At 44.9% G+C, this 21,799-nt stretch overlaps 2 protein-coding genes across 2 annotated transcripts; both read left to right on the forward strand.

Moving 5' to 3' along the window:
- The first annotated feature begins 9,503 nt into the window (after positions 1-9,503).
- LOC136954053 (ubiquitin-conjugating enzyme E2 K) lies at positions 9,504-13,730 on the forward strand. Its single transcript, XM_067247586.1, has 7 exons — positions 9,504-9,874; positions 10,823-10,916; positions 11,169-11,227; positions 11,395-11,477; positions 11,674-11,773; positions 12,160-12,288; positions 12,659-13,730. Exons 1-7 carry the CDS (start codon positions 9,812-9,814, stop codon positions 12,731-12,733), a joined length of 603 nt encoding a protein of 200 aa, XP_067103687.1. The 5' UTR covers positions 9,504-9,811; the 3' UTR covers positions 12,734-13,730.
- A 2,948-nt stretch (positions 13,731-16,678) lies between these two features.
- Positions 16,679-21,295, forward strand: LOC136954353 (neuronal acetylcholine receptor subunit alpha-9-II). Its single transcript, XM_067247965.1, has 6 exons — positions 16,679-16,730; positions 17,053-17,198; positions 18,700-18,854; positions 19,021-19,201; positions 19,932-20,283; positions 20,523-21,295. The coding sequence occupies exons 1-6, from the start codon at positions 16,682-16,684 to the stop codon at positions 21,293-21,295; spliced, it is 1,656 nt and encodes a 551-aa protein (XP_067104066.1). The 5' UTR covers positions 16,679-16,681.
- The last annotated feature ends 504 nt before the right edge of the window (positions 21,296-21,799 follow it).

The raw sequence follows: 21,799 nt of genomic DNA on the forward strand, positions 1-21,799 counted from the left end.
TTCTCCCCTACCAACCAGGTTGTCCTAGTGTGTCATCATTTAGGTACATAACTAATAAACCAGTTAACTGTTCAATCCTGGATGCCCTTTAAACTTTGAACCCTTGTGGACAACCTGCTGTAGCATTGCTGTTGTAAGAGTCCGTACAGAGATGTTTCACTGTGACTTGTGTTTGTCTGTTTCTACTTTTAACGTGTTTAAGTCAAGATGTACATTAATCGTTTTTTCTGCATTTCTACAATGGGTTAATTCTCTTACAGGTGAGTGGGATGCAGTTTACATTGTCTACACACATTTAACAATATCTGTGACTGTATCAAAGCTTGTCACAGAACCTTTCAGTGACGGGGAAGAGGCAGCAGGATCTGACACCACTGTAATTATTTACCTGTTCATTGGAGGAGGAAGTGATTGATGAAGCAACAGGAACTATTAGTACCACTGAGCAATAACTGACCTGAAAGGTGGACAGATTCCTCAGCAGACGAGCTAATGCTCTAAGCCACGCCCCCATCTTAACGTACTAGGTGGAACTGATTCAGTGATGCACCCGGGAGATGCCACAGCTGCGAGGATGTGCTTCTTTTCTTTGAATAACTATAGTTGTGGACAGGACAGCCTCCTGTGTAATTATGATAGTATCTGTAAGAACGCATCATACTCCCTGTGAAAACACATCCTATGGTCTTGGTTATCGTTGCTATCAGTTATCCTGTCTTGATCTGATTTCTCTGTTGCTATCATTTATTTTCTCCACCTTAATAAACCTCATGTATGTTCCACCTGGAACCCTCAAGGTGCTGACCAGGATCTGTGTGTGTGTGTTTGAGTATGCATGTCTGGGTTTTGTGGATTTACACCATCCTTGACGTTAAACCAATCTGGACCTTGTTGTCTCTTATTGTGGTCGACTAAGACTGTTCCTCCTGTGAGGATCCAAGAAACGACCATAGTTCTCCACACCACGCGCCCCTTTGTTATTTGTGTATGTGAGAGAAACACACGTTCATGGTCCCGCAGTTTACTGCTCACGTCCTCCATCTGCTCTGTGCCCCCCGCAGTACTCGTCTCATCAGTTGATGTCAGAGAGGGATGGAGTGAAAGGGAGGAAATGAAGCTGAAAGAAAAAGAAGCATGTGACGTTAGACTTAGAAACTTTCCATAAGACCTATCAGAATGAAAGATTGTACTACTGTGGTCCAGACCGGAGTGTTTATATTGTGAATTAGAGCAGTGTAGACAAGGATTATGTATGCAAGAAAGTGCTAATCTAATTGCACCCACACACTGCACTGCCACATTAAATTGACATTGAATTGAGACTGCCATTCTTCTCCTGAGTTTAAATGATCTCAACCCACTGCTTTTGAACTTCTGTTCTGTGGATTTGACACGTTTACTTCTGTTTCCAGTTTTGGACTTAATGAAGAGGTAACTCAGTCCCTTCTGGTTCTGGTTGAAGCTGGCAGTGGAAGAGGAGATTTAGATGGTGATGATGTCACACAAGGTAACCATACAGACTGAGAGGACTTCTCATACGAGCCATATGTTCACAGGGCGTGGATAATGATCGAATCTGAGATGAATGTGTTTGTGTACACGTGTGAGAGAGAGAGAACGAGATGAGTACCTCGAGGATTTCTGAACTGTGTAGAAGAGAGTGAGTGAGATAGAGGGAGATAACAACTACAAAGGGGACATAGAGAGAGGGAAAAATATGTAGAAAGATAAGGGCTAAGGGGCTGGACAGAGAAATAGATAAAGTGATAGGTCAAAGTATGTGTGTATGTTCACTTTCATTCTCATTCCCAGCCTACTTCCTGGAACATTCCTGGGAATGTCAGATACTCGTCAAGCGATTCCAGCTTTAACACTGTGTGTGTGTGTACGCGTTTATTTGTGCACAGCTCCAAATATGGATTCATTGCCATAACTCCCATTATGTCTCAGTATTTTTGGCATGGTGACAAACATACCCTCTTCTGTATGAGTTAATCCCTATCTGTGTGTGCCAGAGCTTTCAGACTACCTTTGCCTGCTTACCTCAGCTTCTGTCTCACCACCAAGTGTGTGTGTGTTAGTGTGTGTGTGTGTGTGTGTGTGTGTGTGTGTGTGTGTGTGTGTGTGTGTGTGTGTGTGTGAAAGAAAGTCTATATTTGTGTGTTTGTGTGTGCTACTGTCTGTATTTGCTGACCTCAGCCCTAAGCAGAGAATAGTGCCCCGTGTCCAGACTATACAGAACATCAGTACACACACCCTACGGCAACTCTCCTTTCTTTCTCCTTCATACCATAGATTTGAAAGAGACTATATGTTATTGAGCTACAGCATCAAATGTTTCAGAAAATAGTGCTAGGAATGAGAATTGGGAATGAGATGCCCTCTCTTCACTGAAGGTTTAACACGGTTGATTGTGTGCACTAACTTACATAATATCCATCAATTGACTCTGTGTATGATGAAGTATATTTCAGTAAACACACATACACATTAACTCATTAACACATGCAGGCTGCATCCACACACAAAAATGAGGTGACAAAACAAGGCTCAGGTTGTGTGAGTTGCTGATGCAGGGAGACAACCAGACATGCCTGCAGCTGTGTTCAGGTGTGTGTGCGCGAAGCCGAGAGATTTTTATCTTTCTCTGAGGGGCTTTTCTCCTCCATCCTAATCCAGGTGTGACAGAGTTTGTGTACAGGAAATGATTTTCAAAGTACAGTACTTCCCAAATTAGATTATTCCGGATTAGACATGAAATCCTTGTTTTACCTCACAACATAATCTGTATGTTATCTGTACCTTACTTCCAAAACTGAGTTGAACAAGAAATGGAAGGGTGAGGGACTGTGAGAGTTCTTGTTGTGTAACGGGGTGTCTCCTTCGCAAAACAAACAGACTAGGATGTAAGCGCATGCCACTTCCATGACACAAACACATCACCACCACCCCGGGAGGTGTGTAAAAACATTAGTTCATAGCCCCCCTCCTCCAAGCCTCCCCCCTTCCCCAAACTCCTGAAATATCAAATCAGAGACTCCTCATTTTTCCAGCCCCGGGGAAGTCTGGAGAGCCTTCCACAGGGAGTAAGGAGGTGATAGTGGGTAAACAACTGCAGCTGACTGGGCATGATGATGATGATGTTTGTTGTTTTCTTTTGTGTCTTGTTTCGAAAAAGCAGTAGGGAGCTCTGGTGGAGGTTGTGCTCAAAAGGGCCATGTGCTACACCTCGATGTGTGTGTGTGTGTGTGTCTACTGTGGACCACAGGAGATCAGAGCGAACACTAGTCAAACGGTCTATTCTGGCAAGCACAGTTTAGTGTCTGCATTTCATCATTCATCAAAAAAGATATTAGCGTTGTCAAACTTCCTATAGTAAACAGGAGTACTGTACAGTATCTCAAGGTAGAAAGAAAGTAATTTATTGACTACAGGATGAAGTCCTGAGCTGACTATGTTGGGATATGGTGTCACACACCCAAGGTGCAAGACAATGCAGTCAGAATAGCCAGGAAAAAAAGAGTCTGAAACCACAGATGATTTCTATATAATTGAATTATATTCCAATGTCTGATATGGCAGAGACCTTCAGACTTGCTAAAATGCTGGGCTGGCAGATATGCTTTATGAGAAAGATGGTGCAGGACACACATTCTGTGAGTGTGTCTGTGTGTGTATATTTAAGATGCTGCCTGAAGCATGCCCTTGCTCACTCACCTTGTGGGATTATATTGTAGGAAGTCCAGGATTCAGGAACCATCCTCGTTTTTTTTAACTTTCTTACATTACTATGCTGCTTCTGCCAAACTAGAGAGGATAAAGAATCCTTTCTTCCTGTATGAATGCAGAATGTAATGACATCACTTCCTGTGACACTGGCTCCCGTCTGTTTGGACCAGGATTTGTTTCATGCTCCAGCACTTTGTGCTGCCTGGCAAACCCCTTCCCCACAGCAAGAGGCTTCCAGGAGAGCATCGTACACAAACACACACGCAACCACACACACATACACACACACACACACCCAATTACAGACAAGCAGAGACATACACACAGCCACACACACATACAGACACACAAACATACAATCCCTTGCAGAGAAAGACACACACAAACATGCAGACCGATGCATGCAGACACACAGCCATACACACATAAACATGTAGATACACAGACACACACCCACACACTGATACCAATGTGCAAATTGCCCAGATCACTGTACCAAAACTAATGTCGTCTGCAATATGGGAACAGTGCAGTCTGGTGATACGCAAATGATTTGAACAGAAACAAGTTTCTTTTTCTTTCATTGGAACATTTTTGAATTGGGAATGTAATGGGAGTTGGAAAATGCTAAAGCAATTGAACTGCAATTGATCTAGGTCATCAAACCAGATTTGATCTCTCTTTTCTCACGCACCTTTAACTCACCGATCTTTTATTCTTTAAAAAATACTCTTCCATCACTCTCCCTCTTTCAAAAAAAAATCAACACAGTGATTAGCATCTCAATACCTAAAAGCTCTTGTTGGGGCAGGAATATCTTGGTGCCTTATTCACAAGTCACAACACACACCCCCAATCCCCTCCAACCACGCACCATCACTCTAACTGTACCCAACCACGCACATACAAACACTCAAGGACATGCAACACGCACACCTCCCTTACCTGCTGCGCCCTCACAGTTCCTCTGTCCTCAGCAGGCTGGAGGGCTGCGTGTGAGGCAGCAGGTGAACCAGTGTATGAATCTGGGCTGTCTGACGTCAGACCATGCAGTCCAAACACAATGACCCAGGAGGCTCAGAAGATGGGGAAGGGATAGGAGAGACATGGGGTCATAACATGAATAGAGAGAGAGAGAGAGAGAGAGAGAGAGAGAGAGAGAGAGAGAGAGACAGACAGACAGAGATGGAAGCTTTGTTGGTGCTGTTGTACTTCAGCATGTTTTGAAGCTGTGTCGTGGACCACGTAGTGTTATGGGGTTGTGTTGCTCCTTGGGACCATTGATGGGTGCCTTGGTGATTCGGGAACTTAGTTCCCAAGCTGCCATTATAAAACCAGTGCCATGGACACCACAACATAATCGACGCAAGTAAACACAGACGGAACTGATGGAGACCCAGATTGTATTAGGAGGACTCCTGTCATTACTACTGTGTACCCCCCTACACACACCATGAGGGAGTATAGACAGGGCCGGTCCTTCCTACAGGTGACATAGGCAGCCGCCTAGGGAGGCATGAAGAGGGGGGCGGCATTTTCCCAAGTGCATCCATTAATTAACCGTCCCGCACAACCATCAGAGGGCGCCAACTGCGCCACGTCATATCTCCGTGTTGCATTTGGGGGGGCGGCCCGGGGGGGGGGGGGGGGGGGGGGGGGGGGCGGGGCACTACGATTCGCGCTCCCGGGGGGGGGAGGGGGGGGGTTCTGTTGATACATTTCGCCTAGGGCGCCAGATGTGATAGGACCGGTACTGAGTATAGATGAGGAGGTGCCTCAGAGATGGTGATCCACGAGCAATGTCAGCAGGCCTTGCAAAGGCAGATGAATTGTAAAAAAAAAGATATGAGGTCATCACAAAAGACAGGAAAGCCATCTCGTTATTACATAAGTCATTATATGAGTCAATTTCATTTCATATTCACTTACTTCTCCCAATATGCTGCCTTTGGGATGATGTAAAATGAAAATATGCAGATACCTCAGACACATTTTGAACTGATTCAAACTGCAGTTTTGTGAAACGTTTCAAGCTAGTTTGTTGCATCAGCGTCTCAGTTGGCAGTGATGTGAGCAGGGTGCCTGTCCAGTCACACACTGCTAGTAAGTGACCTGGTATAATCTCAATCTGTGGGCTCCACAGGACACTAAATGCACATGCTAATGCTGTGTCCTCCACCATTACTCTCAACAGCAGGGGTTGAGTCAAGTCAGTCCATCCTGGGCTCTCTCATCATCTCACTCTTTCCTTCTCTCTCTCTCTCTCTCTCTCTCTCTCTCTCTCTCTCTCTCTTTCTCTCACTCTCTCTCTCCATCTCTCACCCTCTATCTATACCGGCATGAGATGATACAGTGCAAATTGCAGATAATCCCTAGGAATTAAAATCATCTGTGGATGTCCATTTGGATTATGAGTCTGGGACATTCAGATACTTAGAGTCAATGATTATTGTTAGCAGAGGCCCTGTGGTTTCAGTTTGAATTCATTAGAAAGCTAGGGTATGTCAAATATATTGGCAACTGTCCAACAGCATACAACATGTTATTGGTTGTCCTTATTAAAAGGGGAAGGGTTTATACATTTACATTTAGTCATTTAGCAGACACTTTTATCCAGAGCGACTTACAGTAAGTACAGGGACATTCCCCCGAGGCAAGTAGGGTGAAGTGCCTTTCCCAAGGACACAACGTCAGTTTGCATGACCAGGAATCGAACTGGCAACCTTCGGATTACTAGCCCGATTCCCTCACCGCTCAGCCACCTGACTCCCCACCTGACTTATAGATCTCCTCTCCTCCCCCCCTCCTCAGTGTCAGTGTAGCGTAGCCAACGGGAGACTGGTCCCACACAGGCCAGACCTCTGTGCTTAACCTGAAAACCACACATACACATACACACACACACACACAGAATATTTGGGCCTACACTACACCCTTTCTATCCTGGACAGTATCATCCATGTGGAGACCATTATGTATCAACACATGGCACAACTGTGACGACACTGTCCACTTCCTGCAGTGCTTCTATAAATTCAACAAAAAAACAACTCCTGTCACATTCAATTCACACGCTTCAATGCACTTTATGATCGCGCAAATCAGGTTAGGCTACATTCATGTTCTCAGCAGTGCTGCTTCTTGAAGGCCTTCTCTCTAAAGCCCTCTGGTTATCAGTAATGACAAGACTCCAACGTGTTTCTGGTCCCTGGCCTGTTTTTGCCTGCATGCACGCTATCCTTGCCCATGTAAACCAATAGGATCAGAGTTCAGTTGTGGATAGAAGACAAGGGAGGCAGTACAGCTGTAGCTGTTAGATCAGCTTTTCTTTTGATCCCTGTTGTGCATTCCAACAACATCATTCGACATCTATCAGCTCTGTCACCTGTACATTCACATCCAATTTCAGTCAGTACTGGATGTGAACTTAACATACGTGTGTGTGGGTGGAAATATTGGTAGTTAGAGTTTGGAAGTGTTATGATAAAATAGGACTCCATAACCATAACGCAAAGGAGTCTCTCAATGCGTCATAAACAAACATCTCCTAAACAAACTTGCAACGGAGAGAGTGAGTTGTCTGAACTCTCTAGAAATGTTTGCATTCATTTTAACCGACTCTTCTAGAGGATCCTGTAGATGTCAAATAAGTTGCTCAGGTAAAATAACTGAATAAAACACATCTCAATTGAAACTACAGAAACAACTCCATACCATGAGTAACAAAATGGAGATTTAGCTGACACTGCTACAGTGAGTCTCTCTCTCATAAACTGTGAACAGTTTACGTGTGTAATGCACATCTCTAAAGATTTATTTCATTAAGTAGATTATGTCTCCCATTTTGCTCCATTTACCTTCACCTGGAACTGTAAAGAATAATGGCCCATTGAACCAATGGGTTAGCTGGGTTAGACTTTTTCGTCTTTGGGTGGAGATGGAAAATGTGAGTTGAGGAAGGGATGGAGGTAATGTTTAACTCATGCATCCCAGGACAGCAGTGTCTGATGGCTACTGTCTGTGAGATAAGACATCCATAACATACAGATATACAGCTCTTTCAGTCATCACACACACACACACACACACACACACACACACACACACACACACACACACACACACTGACAGTCACACACGCATACACACAAACTGAGTTTGAGGGACGTCCAGAGTCACTTTGTTCCTGTCTCACCTTGATAACAGAGTGTGGCAGCAGGTGCAATGGAGACAACAGTAAAAAGAGTGTCGCTGAAAATAAAAGAAGCCTGCACACGCTAGCAAGCCAGAGACATGCACAAGGCTCTGACTCACTGGCCCTCAGGCAATGGATCTACCAAATTACAGAAAACAACTTTAACTTCAGTGTTTGCATGTACATAAACCTACTTTGATTGAAACATTTCCTGTGATTACATTCATTCAAGAAAAATGTATGTTAAAAAATGAAATAGTGCCCTCACTAAAATAGTTTCAAATACTAAGCTTGCAATGTCAGTATTACAAGAAAGATGGGTCCTTGCGTGTTTGAATTAATTGAATGTGAGGACAAGTATATTCACACATCTGTCCCAATGTATGCTAGGTGATTAGGGACACAAAGTCACACTAATGGGCTTTGTGTGTGTGACTGGTACGCACTTGCCTTGACCCAACTGACTAACTTTACCACACACACTAACACACCATTACTTGCCACACATTCCTTATCCTATTTCCACTGGATGACAAAAGAAAAGAAGACTTACACTGACACTCCTTGCTATGCAAGACCGCCGTGTTGATCACTTAAACTATGAAAGTATGTTGCACCCTGGTGGAGAACCTAGAGCAGCACAGCACTGCCTCCTAAAGGAATGCATTTCCCTATAAGTGTTACTAATCTGAACACAAAATGACTTGCATTTAAATATCTTATGATTCTATGTTTTCTGAAATTATATGTATTATATAATGTAATTATATGTATATATATATGTATATAAACAGAACGTGATCCATACAGTATAATTTTCATAGCATAGCATGTTGTTATGGATGCTGGACATGTCCAGGCCATACACTGCCTCACTGAAATCTAGAGAACACAAGACCCAAGTTCTCTCAACCTACAATGGAAGTATTAGACACTACACCCTTCCTGATAATTGGATTTGTTTAACACAAATCTTTTTTGTTTGTTGTCGAAAAATAAATCTATTTTTTTTGTTTTGTTTGTTTTTTGGGATATTTAAGTGTAGGAAGCACTTCTGAATCTCACATATGAACGATGGAACTTTAATTAAGCTTATTTCTCTGGAAAATTATAGCCCTCATGCCCTACAATAAAAATGACAGAGTAGCTAGATTATTATTACTTAATCTTGCCTTAATGGTTTAAGACATACACACACACAGTAGGCGTACTCTAAACAGATCCTTGGAATAATGATTTACATAGACAGGTCATCTACTATGATCTCTTTGCATGGACGTTCTTTCATGACCATTCATCCCAAGAAGGGTTTGTAGAGACAGATTGCACAAATAATGACACATGACTTCATAGTCCTATCCTTGTATAACCTGCACTGAGTTGTCAGGAGCAAAACAAAGGCAGATTTCATTTCTCAAGATAAATAACTGTGCAATTCCAGAGTCTGTTTTTGAAGGCATAGCTGTCCGAGGAAGGTTATGGTGAGCCATGGCTTCAACCAATGGCATACAGCGTTGGGGACAGCAATGGAAATCACATGACCTGCTTGTCAGATTGCATGCTGCTGGTATTAAAATGTTTCTAGGACCACCACCGAATGTCAACTTCGAAAATTGTTACATTATTACAAGAAAAGACACATGTTCGTTCTCTTTTCCGGTGTACAGTTTTGTGTTATAGGTTCCGTTTAGGGCTCACGCTATCTTCGCAACTGTTGTTGTTGCACGGACCTAAAATCTGACAGCCAGGCATAGCTGTTAGCTGGAGACGAAGAGCGAAAGTGCGAGAGCAGAGTGATTGCGAATTCGCTGGGTAGAAAGGAAGGCTAGCCAAGTGAGGCCTGAGCAAGAGGATCTTGTTCACCTCCGACCGAAACACGGCGGAATCATGGCCAACATCGCGGTTCAAAGGATAAAACGGGAATTCAAAGAGGTTCTCAAAAGCGAGGAGGTTGGTTGTGTAATTTCGTAATCGGTAGTGAATGAGGGAGCTGGAGCTCATGTTTTGTAGCTAACAAGCTTGTGTTGAAAATGACACAAATGATCGTCTAGTTGGTCATGCTACTAGGGTAAATGAAACAAAGACATTGCGCTTATTAAGCATTTGTCTATGTGGTTTGTAGCTTGCCGTTAGCTAACATCGGCTAACTAGCTGTCTGTTTTTGCAGCACGGTTACTTGTTTTGGCTATGCGGTTCCTGTTGTCAGTAACCTTACCTCGCGCAATGCTATCTAGCTAGTAGCTACTGCTGGCGCAGCTAGCCTTGCCCGAGTCTCAGTACAGGAAATCCCCCTGAGTCTGCAGCCAGGTTAACCCTAAACGTAATAGGCCAGATTCCATTCATTTATATAACAAAGCTAAGATAGATGTTAAGCAAGCTTGCTGTCTGGGAAATTAAATGAGCAAGATTAGGAAACTTATAAAGCTTGATTGGTATGTTTTGAAATTGGGTGAAGTACTCTGACTTTTAAATGCCAATGCCATTAAGCTAACTGGCTGTCTAGCTTCGATGTTCTTAGGGTTGACACGCTAGTCTGTCGCGAACTTTCATTCTTAAGCTATCATGCCTCCCTGTGTTGCCACGTTCAGTCGTGTCAACTTCTGCCGTATTGGCTGTTTTGTGTTACCTGTCCTCCAGGTGGATAAATATAGGCTGACACAGTGCATCATGGAATGACAAAGGCTGATAGTGTTAGTTAGCTAGCTACATTGATTGGTGTTCCCTGCCGAAACATTAGCTCACGTGTTCAGAACCCCATCATTAAGCTGTTTGCTTTAATGTGTGTAGCATGGAATTCAATTCTACCTTTGCATGAGAAGGCCTGCTCCCTACATTTGCACACGTTATGAAAAAGACCAAGGTTTTTCATTCCTTTTTATGTTTCTTCTACTCTGACAGACAAGCAAAAACCAGATAAAGGTGGACCTGGTGGACGAGAACTTCACAGAGCTGAAGGGGGAGATTGCAGGGCCACCTGACACACCATATGAAGGTGAGACTACCAGGCGGATATACAGCTTACCTGCCCTGGGACCAGAGCCTCAGAGGCTTGTCAGGCAGCAGCCCTCTCTGTAGGGGCATGTTGTTCTGGGGCTGGATAGATTACTGCAGGATGGAAGATGGAAAGCAGTAGCTGTAAACTGTGCTGCATAAATGCTTTGTTTTCTGTGTTTAGTTCTTACTTTGGAATTCAAGGCAAGAGGTCAGGTCTTTACAACATCCCTTCTTTATTTTTTGTTTGCAGGTGGTAGATACCAACTAGAAATAAAAATTCCAGAGACATATCCATTCAATCCTCCTAAGGTAGGTCCACGTATGATGGAATATACATTTTCTGTCTGCAAATAGGATTTCAATTATATTTAGTTCAGCCCAGTGATGATTTATTGTTATAATTTATTATTGATGTACTTTTTTACTCAAACTGTTACATTTTAATGAACCCCGCCCCCTTTGGACTCTCCCTCCAGGTTCGATTTATCACCAAGATCTGGCATCCCAACATCAGCTCAGTCACAGGTGCAATATGTCTGGACATTCTTAAAGACCAGTGGTGAGTCATAGCAAACTTAGTAATAGAGGGCATGACTTCATTGAACTATTTTTTAGGCTGACTGGAGCCTATACCATGGTTTCTCACACCAATTCTATACTGAACTAATTACATCCAGTCCTTCAGACTCGTGAACGTTGAATGGAAAGGAACTAGGGGGCAGAATGGCATGATTGTTTCTGTATCTGTGTTGCAGGGCAGCAGCCATGACGCTTAGGACGGTGCTTCTGTCACTACAAGCCTTATTGGCAGCTGCCGAACCAGACGACCCACAGGATGCTGTGGTGGCAAATCAGGTTAGAAGAAGTGTGTGTGCGCGCGGGGGGGTGTTGTTTACCCGTTTGTGTACACATTTATGACTCATCATCAAGCTTCTGCCTTTAACTACATCTATGACGGCTCCCTGTTGTTCCTCTTTGATCCAACTCTGTTGCTTTATCCCCGTCACTATGCTGAGCTTGATAGAGTGCAGGATCCTGTCCTGCTGGGATTTCAACCAATGACATTTCCTGCCTCTATCTTCTCTTTTTCTCTTGATTCTCTCTCTCTCTCCCCCCCCTACTTCCTCCATCTGTCTCTTTCTCTCCATCTCTATCTCTCTCTCTCTACCTCCTCCCTCTCCTCTTTCTTCTGCTGTTGTGTTTCTCGCTGTCTCCCTCCTGCCCGTCTCTCTCCCTCTCAGTATAAGCAGAACCCAGAGATGTTCAAACAGACGGCTCGGCTCTGGTCCCATGTGTACGCTGGGGCTCCTGTGTCTAGTCCAGAGTACACCCGCAAAATAGATAAACTCTGTGCCATGGGCTTCGACAAAGTGAGTAAGACCATGTCTACCGTGTTCTAAACATACTCCTTCCCTCGAACGTCTAACGTATCCTGATACAAAAAAAGTATTTTGGAATCATGTAGTTGCTTAATGTATCAGTGCTTGATTGCTCTTGTGTAGCATGGTAGAACCAATGGGCTATTATCCAAGACAACCCACACAACCACCTGACCCTGCTGCCACTCAGTTATTTGAAAAGGTTTCAAATTGTGTTGACCCCCTTTCTACAGGTTTATTAAGCTTTGTAATACATATCAACCTGTGAGATTGCATTCATTGTGATGGTGTATATATCCATGGTTAAGAGATTGGTTTTTATAATAGTTCAAAGGAGGCTATGTTCTCTCTCTGTCCACAGAATGCAGTAATAGTGGCATTGTCGTCGAAATCTTGGGACGTGGAGACGGCGACAGAGCTACTGCTCAGCAACTGAATCTCCAACCCTTGCCCCCCCCCCCCCCCCCCCACTCCAGGACTGCCCAATCTCCCTCCACCACACCATATCTGTCCTCTATCTGACCTTTACATATGCTCATCCTCTCTCCCCTTTGTCTCCCCCGCCTCTCTGCTGTCTCTCTCCTCACCTCTAATCCCTGTGTCTCGTGGCGGCCCCTCCCACTCCCGTTCCATCCACCCATCCGTCAACGGCCTCCTCTGCATCGTGACACCTCCTACACGTCCTCCTACACGTCCTCCTACACGTCCTCCTACACGTCCTCCTACACGTCCTCGTCTGCCTCGGTTCTGCATCACACTCCTTCCTGAGCCCCAGCCCCTCTCTCTCTGTCTCTCTCTGTCTTTATTCTCTACCACACCGTCTGTCATTCAACATTCCATCATGCACCTCAGTAAGATGTCTAAACCCCCCCCCCCCCTCCTTGAGCCAAGTGCCATTTCCACCCCGCTCTCTCATTTTTTTGTCTGCCTCTAAGCGTAGCGCCCGACGTAGCTTTCTTTGCCTCCGTTTTGTTTTTTACATCAAGTATGGTGGGACAGATGCCAGGCAAAGATGATTGGACATTTTACACACCTTTTCTAAGCACTTCATGCATCACAGATGTTACCTTGCAGTAGCCACACCCATACAATGTCCAGTAACCCCCTCCCAACCTACAGGTAACCTCCTATCTTCCCGCATCCTCTATCATGGCTACTTTCACTTTCTCTTCTTCAACCCCTCCCCCCCCCCCCCCCTTTTGGTTCTTGCCTCCCACAGGAATCCATTTGGATTCCCGTTTTTAAAAGAAATAAATCAAAACAGTTGCGCTCTCTTACGTTACTGTTCACAGATTTACGCAACTCAAGCAGAAATGAGACTGGGAAAAAAAGGTTTGAAAAATATTGCATCCACTGAACTACGCCAACAGAGTAAACTATGTCAAAAAAAAAATTCATCTGTAAATAAAGCTATTAAAGTCTGTGTAAAATAAGTTTTGCATCGTTCCTAAATTTGTATGATTATTATTAGGCCTATTACACACCGGCATAATAATGACCGCATATTACAGGATACAGGATTTTAAAAAGGAGGTATCTTATGTATAGTGTGTGTGTGTGTGTGTGTGTGTGTGTGTGTGTGTGTGTGTGTGTGTGTGTGTGTGTGTGTGAAAGAGAGAAAGATCTAGAGTGAAGATCTAAATTCATGAGGCTGAGGGGAACTAAATCTATAGGGATTTATGCAGTCAAAGAAAGTAGAACAAGCGAATTAATGAAGATGCATGCAGGAAATATTATGAATGCGTCGGCTACTTGTATTCTTGGCAGCGCTGCACCTAAAGATGTGTTAACATTAACTGAATTTAAATAATTATAACAATTCCTTCCAATGGCTAATGATTAAAGACGAGCTTGCATACTAAGCGATGCGCTGTGGGTGCAGTAATTCTACATTTCTCATAATCGCAGAAATGTATCCAGCGAGGTGAGAGGAATAGGGAGGGACAGAGACAGATGGCAGGTTAGGCAGCATGTTGTGTTTGAGCCAGCCTCACTATAACAACTCTCCATCTTTATTACAGGAGAGGCCTTGGCATGGCTCTCATCAACATATTGCAGCCTGTAGAGGCTTATACTTATGCTGGGAGGTATGTGCACTTGCCCCATGTTCAATATGCACATTTAGCCTATAGGACGTGGTGTATGTAGGCCTATGTGTATTGACACTTTTGTGTCAATACACCAATGTCTTCTTCCCGCACTCAATATTTATCTCGTCAGTGTTGTTTGTGCGTGTTTAGCTTTCCTGTGTCATGGCTTGTTGGCGCCCAAACCGGTCAAGGGGGCCCCGTACAGGTTCCCCTCCCGCTGCCCATGCCAGAGCAACACCTGCTATCGAGCTGCAGGCAAGCCCAGCCTCAGGTTTCCCCCCAGACATCCCGAGTGACAAAAGCTCGTTTTGTACCTCTCTAGTCTGTCTGATAAATATCTCTGGCAGCAAGCCACCAAGGTCTGTGAATCCTATGCATAAAGAATGGATAGGCTACAGTGATGTTTCTCGTTGATTTTCGTTGTTGTGTTGGACCAGTCTGTAAAACTACAAAAGCCTGTACATTACACTTGTGATGCACCGTGGCCCATATACGATGCTCCATTCGAAACCATTATGAAAGATACTTTGGCCTATACCTTCTTAATTGCAACCCACACATAAATGCCAAGAGACTATGTTTTGAATTTTAAAAGGCATTGAATACTTAATATTGAAATTTAACAACACAACCAAATTTGTTGGTTTGGAATTCACCTCTTTCAAATGTAAATATGGCGAAATAATTCGAGCTGAAAAGATTCAAGCCGAAAAAGTGTGAGCCTAAATAATTCTGATTCCAAAATCCGGAATTCCAAGCCAACTGCAGACCTCTCTCCTCAGACCCCTCTCATACAGGTGTAGCTGCTATTGTCTGTTCTGTATATCCCAGCATCAAATGATTCTTACTGTACACTGAGGGGACTAATATGAGTAACCAGAGTAGGTTTCAGGCATGTAACACTTTCTTAGTCAGGGTTAGCGGGGGTGCATTTCGTGGCAAGAAGGAATACAACAAGCCTGCCATGAAATGCACCCCCTCTATTGTCTGTTCTGTATATCCCAGCATCAAATGATTCTTACTGTACACTGAGGGGACTAATATGAGTAACCAGAGTAGATTTCAGGCATGTAACACTTTCTTAGTCAGGGTTAGCAGGGGGTGCATTTCGTGGCAAGAAGGAATACAACAAGCCTGCCATGAAATGCACCCCCTCTATTGTCTGTTCTGTATATCCCAGCATCAAATGATTCTTACTGTACACTGAGGGGACTAATATGAGTAACCAGAGTAGGTTTCAGGCATGTAACACTTTCTTAGTCAGGGTTAGCTGGGGGTGCATTGCATTTACATCAAATGGAGAAAAAAGGCCTGCTATGAAATGCTGTCCCCCCGCATAATTCTTTTCCCTTCTACCCCAGCATGATGTCAATTTAATAGCATGCATTTAATACCAATACATGTGTATGTATAGGTTGGACAGGTCTGAAAACAGAATAGTCAATGGTACATGGGGGATTATTATGTTTTATTTTTTATTTTATTTAATTGACTTAACAATAAGAGTAATATTTCCTATCTGGTGAGAACATTTCTTTTGATGTTGATACATAGAGGTTTTATAGTAGGCTGTAGGCATGTGAACCTTTGGTCCGTTTTCAGGACTGCTGATGTTCTGCCCTGCTGATGTTCACCCTACGCGCAGGCTAACTGCATTAAAATCGCAGGCCTTTGAACATATACATTAGTATGAAGAGCCATGTGATCTGAATTTCACCATTTGAATTTGAGCATCCTTAATTTTGTTATATTTGAATTTCTGTTTTTTTATCAGAATAATTGTTTACACTGAAATACATTCTTAAACATTATGTCACTGATTTGCTTCCATAAAAGACTGCCTAAACATGATATGCATGCTATTATTTCAGAACAATAAAACGCTCACTGATCCATAAATGTGGCATTAAAGTGTAGGCCTATCTTCCACGCATGATCGCTCCTATGCTGGCCCACGCAAGCCCACCTGCCACGCGTTTGATTGACAGCTGAATAGATATTCGGTAGGCTACTTGCCGATGGTCCAGGAGCATCTGGTTTCCCTCAAGTCTGCGCTTGCTACGTGATAGCCGGGGTCCTATTGCGTATTTCAACGGGCATTCTTCCTGCCCCTGCCAGCAATAGGCGGCTGTCTTGAGTGCGAGAAGGACTAACGGAAATTAGTGTGCTGCTATCAGCAACTGAGTTCAATTGGGGTTGAACGGGAGTCATGTAAACCAGATGGGAATTAATCCCATAGGTGCGCTAATTTATGTTGCTGTCCTCTCATTTTCTTTAGGACATTTTTGTCTAAAATGGACAGGATGGTCCCAGTCTTGTGCTTTGCGATGCTGTTGCTTGAAGGTAAGCACAACACCTGTATGGTGCGGAACTTGTTTTCAGCTGCAAGTGTTTTCCTGAAATGTCGCAAGTAGCCTAATTCATTACACATTATATCTTGTTGGAAATTGCAAAATATATGTTATGTTTTGGTTTCTGCTTTTGTTGATAACACACAATTCTGATGCTCAAATGGCATGTGCACTTACTCTAGTTGGGAGCCAAGTTCTTACCACTCACACACACATTAATTAACACTACATATTAATATCACAGTGCACAGATATACTGGAGCAATGCTTGGTAATAATGTAGAGGATGTATTCTACTATCTGTGTTACCGTAGTGGCCCACTCAGCCCAGGGTCGCTATGCTCAGCAGCTCCTCAACGACCTGATGGAGAACTACTCCAACGCCCTGCGGCCGGTAGAAGACACGGACAAGGCCCTCAACGTCACGCTGCAGATAACCCTGTCCCAGATCAAAGACATGGTGGGTCACCAGGGTCCCCCCCCCCCCATCTCTCTCTCTCTCTTTCAAGGGATTTGAAATAGGATTTAATGCAGGTCCACAGAATAGTAACAGGTCTCCCTAGCATGACATCGTCTCTTCAGCTTTTACAGTAAAAACTAAAAAACATTGTTTCATTTAAATTTGAGTGATATCTTACTTTGTAAATTATATTTTAGCTCCACAACATACTTTCTATATTGGCATTGGATGGATGTTGCTTTATGTTGCTGTTGGCCCAGTGGCATCTCCCTAGCTGGTGGGTTGTGGTTTTGTACTGGTTGTGTTGTATAGTCATGTTTATATGCATGTATAAAGGTCATTAAGGGCTTTACTGCTGCCCATATTTGTCAACACCTGAGACCCAGGGTCAACCCTCAGAGAAGACATTGATGGTTCCAGTGCTGATGTGTGTGTGTGACAGCAGGCAGCGGTAGACCTCCTACTGTACTGGCCTACTGTTACTAAGACAGCTCCCATTTCTGCTCAGGTTCACTGCCCTGTCAACCCTCAATTCCTGTGTGTGTGTGTGAGACGGAGAGAGAGTTACATAGACGATAACATAGACAAAGGATGAAATTGTTTTTGCGTGTGTGTGTGTGCTTCAGTGTCCCGTTACCCAGTGGGGTAAAGCTCTCCTTGGTTCCCTGACTTGGTGAAGCCATGTGTCAGGCCCTGGCAGCAATAGTCTCCCAGCCTCCAGCGGTCCACCTCCTCATCCACTTGATATTGACAGCAGGGGTTAGGTTTCAGTTAGGCTGACATTTACTCTGATAAATGTCTTACCGTGTGATGCTAAACACTAATGAGGGTCTGTTTATGTGACAGAGGAAGCAAGAGAGATCGAAAAACAAATACTGAGAGAATGTGTGAGAGTGTGCGTGTGTGTGTGTGGGGGGTTATAACTTCTTAACCTTTGTGTTATCTTCGGGTCATTCTGACCCATCAGTCATTGTGACCCACCGTCGTATTGCGACAACTTTACCGCATACAAAAACAAAGTGAAGCATTTTCCTTTAACCTTCGGGCTGTCTCAGACCCCCCACATTGCGAAGGTTAAAAGAAAATGCTATTTATTTGTTTTTGTATTGGGTAAAATTGGGTAAACACAACGATGGTTCGTTGTGAACCTTTGGGTCATGTGACCCGAAAGCAGCACAAGGGTTAATTTGGATAGTCCTTCAGAGGAAATCTATAGATACTTGATGAACTATCAATGATATTAGATTACTTTCAACCAACATGAATATTTTCTTCACACACTCATAATGATTGGAGCGTAATTATTCAGACAAATAGAAAATATTGATAAATAACATTTTTATACAGCAGACCCATGTGCCTTTATGTCACCTGAAAGTCACCTGTTCATGTGTCTATTTGTCACCTTTATTTCCACATTTGTGCTACTGGTGTGTCACCTGTATGTGCCTGTATGTCACCTGAATGTCACTGGTATGTGTGTGTGTGTGTGTGTGTGTAGGATGAGAGGAACCAGGTTCTGATAGCATACTTGTGGATCCGGCAGACCTGGTATGATACCTATCTGAAGTGGGACAAGGAGGACTATGATGGCCTGGAGGTCATCCGCATTCCCAGCAGCCTCGTGTGGCGGCCCGACCTGGTCCTCTATAACAAGTACGCCAATGCGTCACACACAGACACACACATATCCCAGGAGTGTCTGGCTTGAGTGTCAGCTTGATGGGAGTGTGAAAGTTTGCGACTATCCCATTGGTGCCAAGCAGTATCAGTTAAGTACAGAAGTATTTCAAGTGGGATCAAGTGGACCCATGTTCCTCAGGGCTGATGATGACTTCTCGGGGCCCATGGACACCAATGTGGTGCTGAGGTACAACGGGGAGATCACCTGGGACGCCCCTGCCATCACCAAGAGCTCCTGCGTGGTGGACGTGTCCTACTTCCCCTTCGACAGTCAGGAGTGCAACCTCACCTTTGGCTCTTGGACCTACAATGGCAACCAGGTTACGCAAACATACACACACACTTATACATACACACGCACTTATACATACACACACACTTATACATACACACACGTATACATACACACACTTATACATACACACTCACGTATACATACACTCATACATGCAGACACACAAGGGTTCACGTGTAACCAAGTTGAATTGGTCAAGCTCATTTGTCACGTCTACATACCGCCCATCGGGTGAGTCCGTAGTACCCCAAGATCGAACCACAGTGTGGGCAAGAGAGGGAGGAAACCTGTACTGACAAACGGCACGTCGACAGCTGACACACACAAAAATATACGCATACACACACAAGCACATATGCACACAGCACGCAGAAAAACACACTCAAGTACAAGTACGTTAAGTGCCCCATTGTCAGTGCAGCAGGGTAACTGACCTGGGTGCCCTGAAAGAAGAGGAGGATGAGACACACTCACCCCCTCTCTCTGTCTCACCGCAGACAGACACACTCAACTATGTGGGCGGTGATGTCATCATGCTATTGGAGACCCCGTGGTTGTGTGTCAGTGTGAGTGTGAGAGAGAGAGAGAGTGAGTTTGTGTTGCCTAAGTAGACTTCAGTTCAAAACCGCACCAAACACTGTTTTCTTTGGCACACAATGCAGCCTCTCACATTCTCAAGCTCTCTCACTCTCGCTCTACCCCTTCCTATCCTTCTCATCTCGTCTTCTTCCTCCTCCTCCTCCTCCTTCCCCCAGGTGGACATCGCCATGGGCATGGACAGCGGCGACCTGTCCGACTTCGTGGAGAACGTGGAGTGGGAGTGCCACGGGATGCCCGCCACCAAAAACGTCATCATGTACGGCTGCTGCTCCGACCCCTACCCCGACATCACCTACACCGTGCTCCTGCAGAGACGCTCCTCCTTCTACATCTTCAACCTGCTCCTCCCCTGCTTCCTCATCTCCTTCCTGGCCCCGCTGGGCTTCTACCTGCCGGCCGACTCCGGGGAGAAGGTGTCGCTGGGCGTCACCGTGCTCCTGGCCCTCACTGTCTTCCAGCTGATGGTGGCCGAGAGCATGCCGCCCTCCGAGAGCGTGCCGCTCATAGGTGAGGGAGGGAGGAGGAGGATAGGAGCGAGGGAGGGAGGGACACAGATGGAGGGGGAGGGAGGGAGGGAATGTGTGTCTGGCACGATCCTCTTTTATGATCGTACAGTCTCTCGTTATGCCATCTCTCTGTTTTCTTTGCTTGCTCACACAGCATGCACACACACACATACGCACACACCCAAACCAGAAGAGCCATAAAGGCCATACTCAACTCCTCTCCTCCATCCTCTCTCCCAGGGAAGTACTACATTGCTACCATGACGATGATCACAGCCTCCACCGCACTCACCATCTTCATCATGAACATCCACTTCTGCGGTCCCGAGGCCAAGCCTGTCCCTCAATGGGCCAAGGTCCTCATCATCGACTACATGTCCAAGATCTTCTTTGTCTACGAAGTGGGAGAGAACTGTGCCTCCCCCGCCTCCCCCTCCTCCTCCTCCTCACACTTAGCCGGGGATGAGTTCCAGCACCAGAACCTCAGCCCTCCCCAACGGGCCAACGGTAAACCGGGAGGCTGTAGTAACGGCCGAGAGGAGCGCTCTCCCACCAAACGGCCCCGACCCCAGACCCCCAAACCCCAGCACCACCCTAGGGCTAAGCCCCAGCAGCACCACATCACTCGGGATGAGAAGAACCGCATCTTCCACTCTCCACCGGTGACATACGAGGGCTTCCAGCCCAACGGGAACCACTCCTCCCTGGGGGGCTGCTCCAAGGAAGCCCCCCTCTGCTGCCCCGAGGACCAGAAGCCGGCCGCCGTCACCGTTGCCACGGTGACTTTCGGCCCCTGTGTGTTCTGTAGCAACGGATACAGCCTGCCCGGGGTGGACTCCAAGCTCGTGCGGAACGTGGACTACATCGCCAACTGTTTCCGGGAACAACGGGCCACGTGTGCCAAGGCGGCAGAGTGGAAGAAGGTTGCCAAGGTGATGGACAGGTTCTTCATGTGGATCTTCTTCATCATGGTCTTCCTGATGAGCATCCTCATAATCGGCAAGGCGCCATGACAGACTGATCATTTGTCTAAATAAATAACATTATGGTGTAATGTGGGAAAGCTTTGCCTTCATTTTTATGTCAGCACAGCTATCTTTACACATGTGCAAGTGAAATGTGAAAATGGAATAAACAGGCAAACACACACAATATTAGTGTGCTCATACAACAGGTGATGATTACCTTGAAGCATTCTTCAAACAATAATAGCCAACAGCAGACAGATGCAATGTTTGTACAGTATTGTAACTCAATAGTATGTTAGGTTACAAACAGTAAACACAGTCATTACCTGGACTGTCAGTCGTCACTGTCACATACACACACACTTACATACAACCCTTTAGCTTCAGAAGGCTGGTAATCCGATCCTCTGTCACGTTTTAACAGCCATGGGGAAAATATAACCATTAGATGCGGCACATGTCTTATTCACCGGTGTGAAATCAGATGCCTGATCTCAGAGACAGAGAGCAGGGTCCAGTGTGCTCTGGGTCTCATACCTGGAATCATTT

The sequence above is a fragment of the Osmerus mordax genome, chromosome 12, assembly GCF_038355195.1.
Source record: "Osmerus mordax isolate fOsmMor3 chromosome 12, fOsmMor3.pri, whole genome shotgun sequence".
NCBI lineage: Eukaryota > Metazoa > Chordata > Actinopteri > Osmeriformes > Osmeridae > Osmerus > Osmerus mordax.

Bases quoted from the DNA above. Each gene is read 5' to 3' on its own strand.
- LOC136954053 (XM_067247586.1), top strand. From the start codon at position 9,812: ATGGCCAACATCGCGGTTCAAAGGATAAAACGGGAATTCAAAGAGGTT. The intron at 10,917-11,168 runs GTGAGACTACCA...TTTTGTTTGCAG, and splicing joins ACCTGACACACCATATGAAG to GTGGTAGATACCAACTAGAA. The intron at 11,228-11,394 runs GTAGGTCCACGT...CTCTCCCTCCAG, and splicing joins ATCCATTCAATCCTCCTAAG to GTTCGATTTATCACCAAGAT.
- LOC136954353 (XM_067247965.1), top strand. From the start codon at position 16,682: ATGGACAGGATGGTCCCAGTCTTGTGCTTTGCGATGCTGTTGCTTGAA. The intron at 17,199-18,699 runs GTGGGTCACCAG...GTGTGTGTGTAG, and splicing joins TGTCCCAGATCAAAGACATG to GATGAGAGGAACCAGGTTCT. The intron at 18,855-19,020 runs GTACGCCAATGC...CATGTTCCTCAG, and splicing joins GACCTGGTCCTCTATAACAA to GGCTGATGATGACTTCTCGG.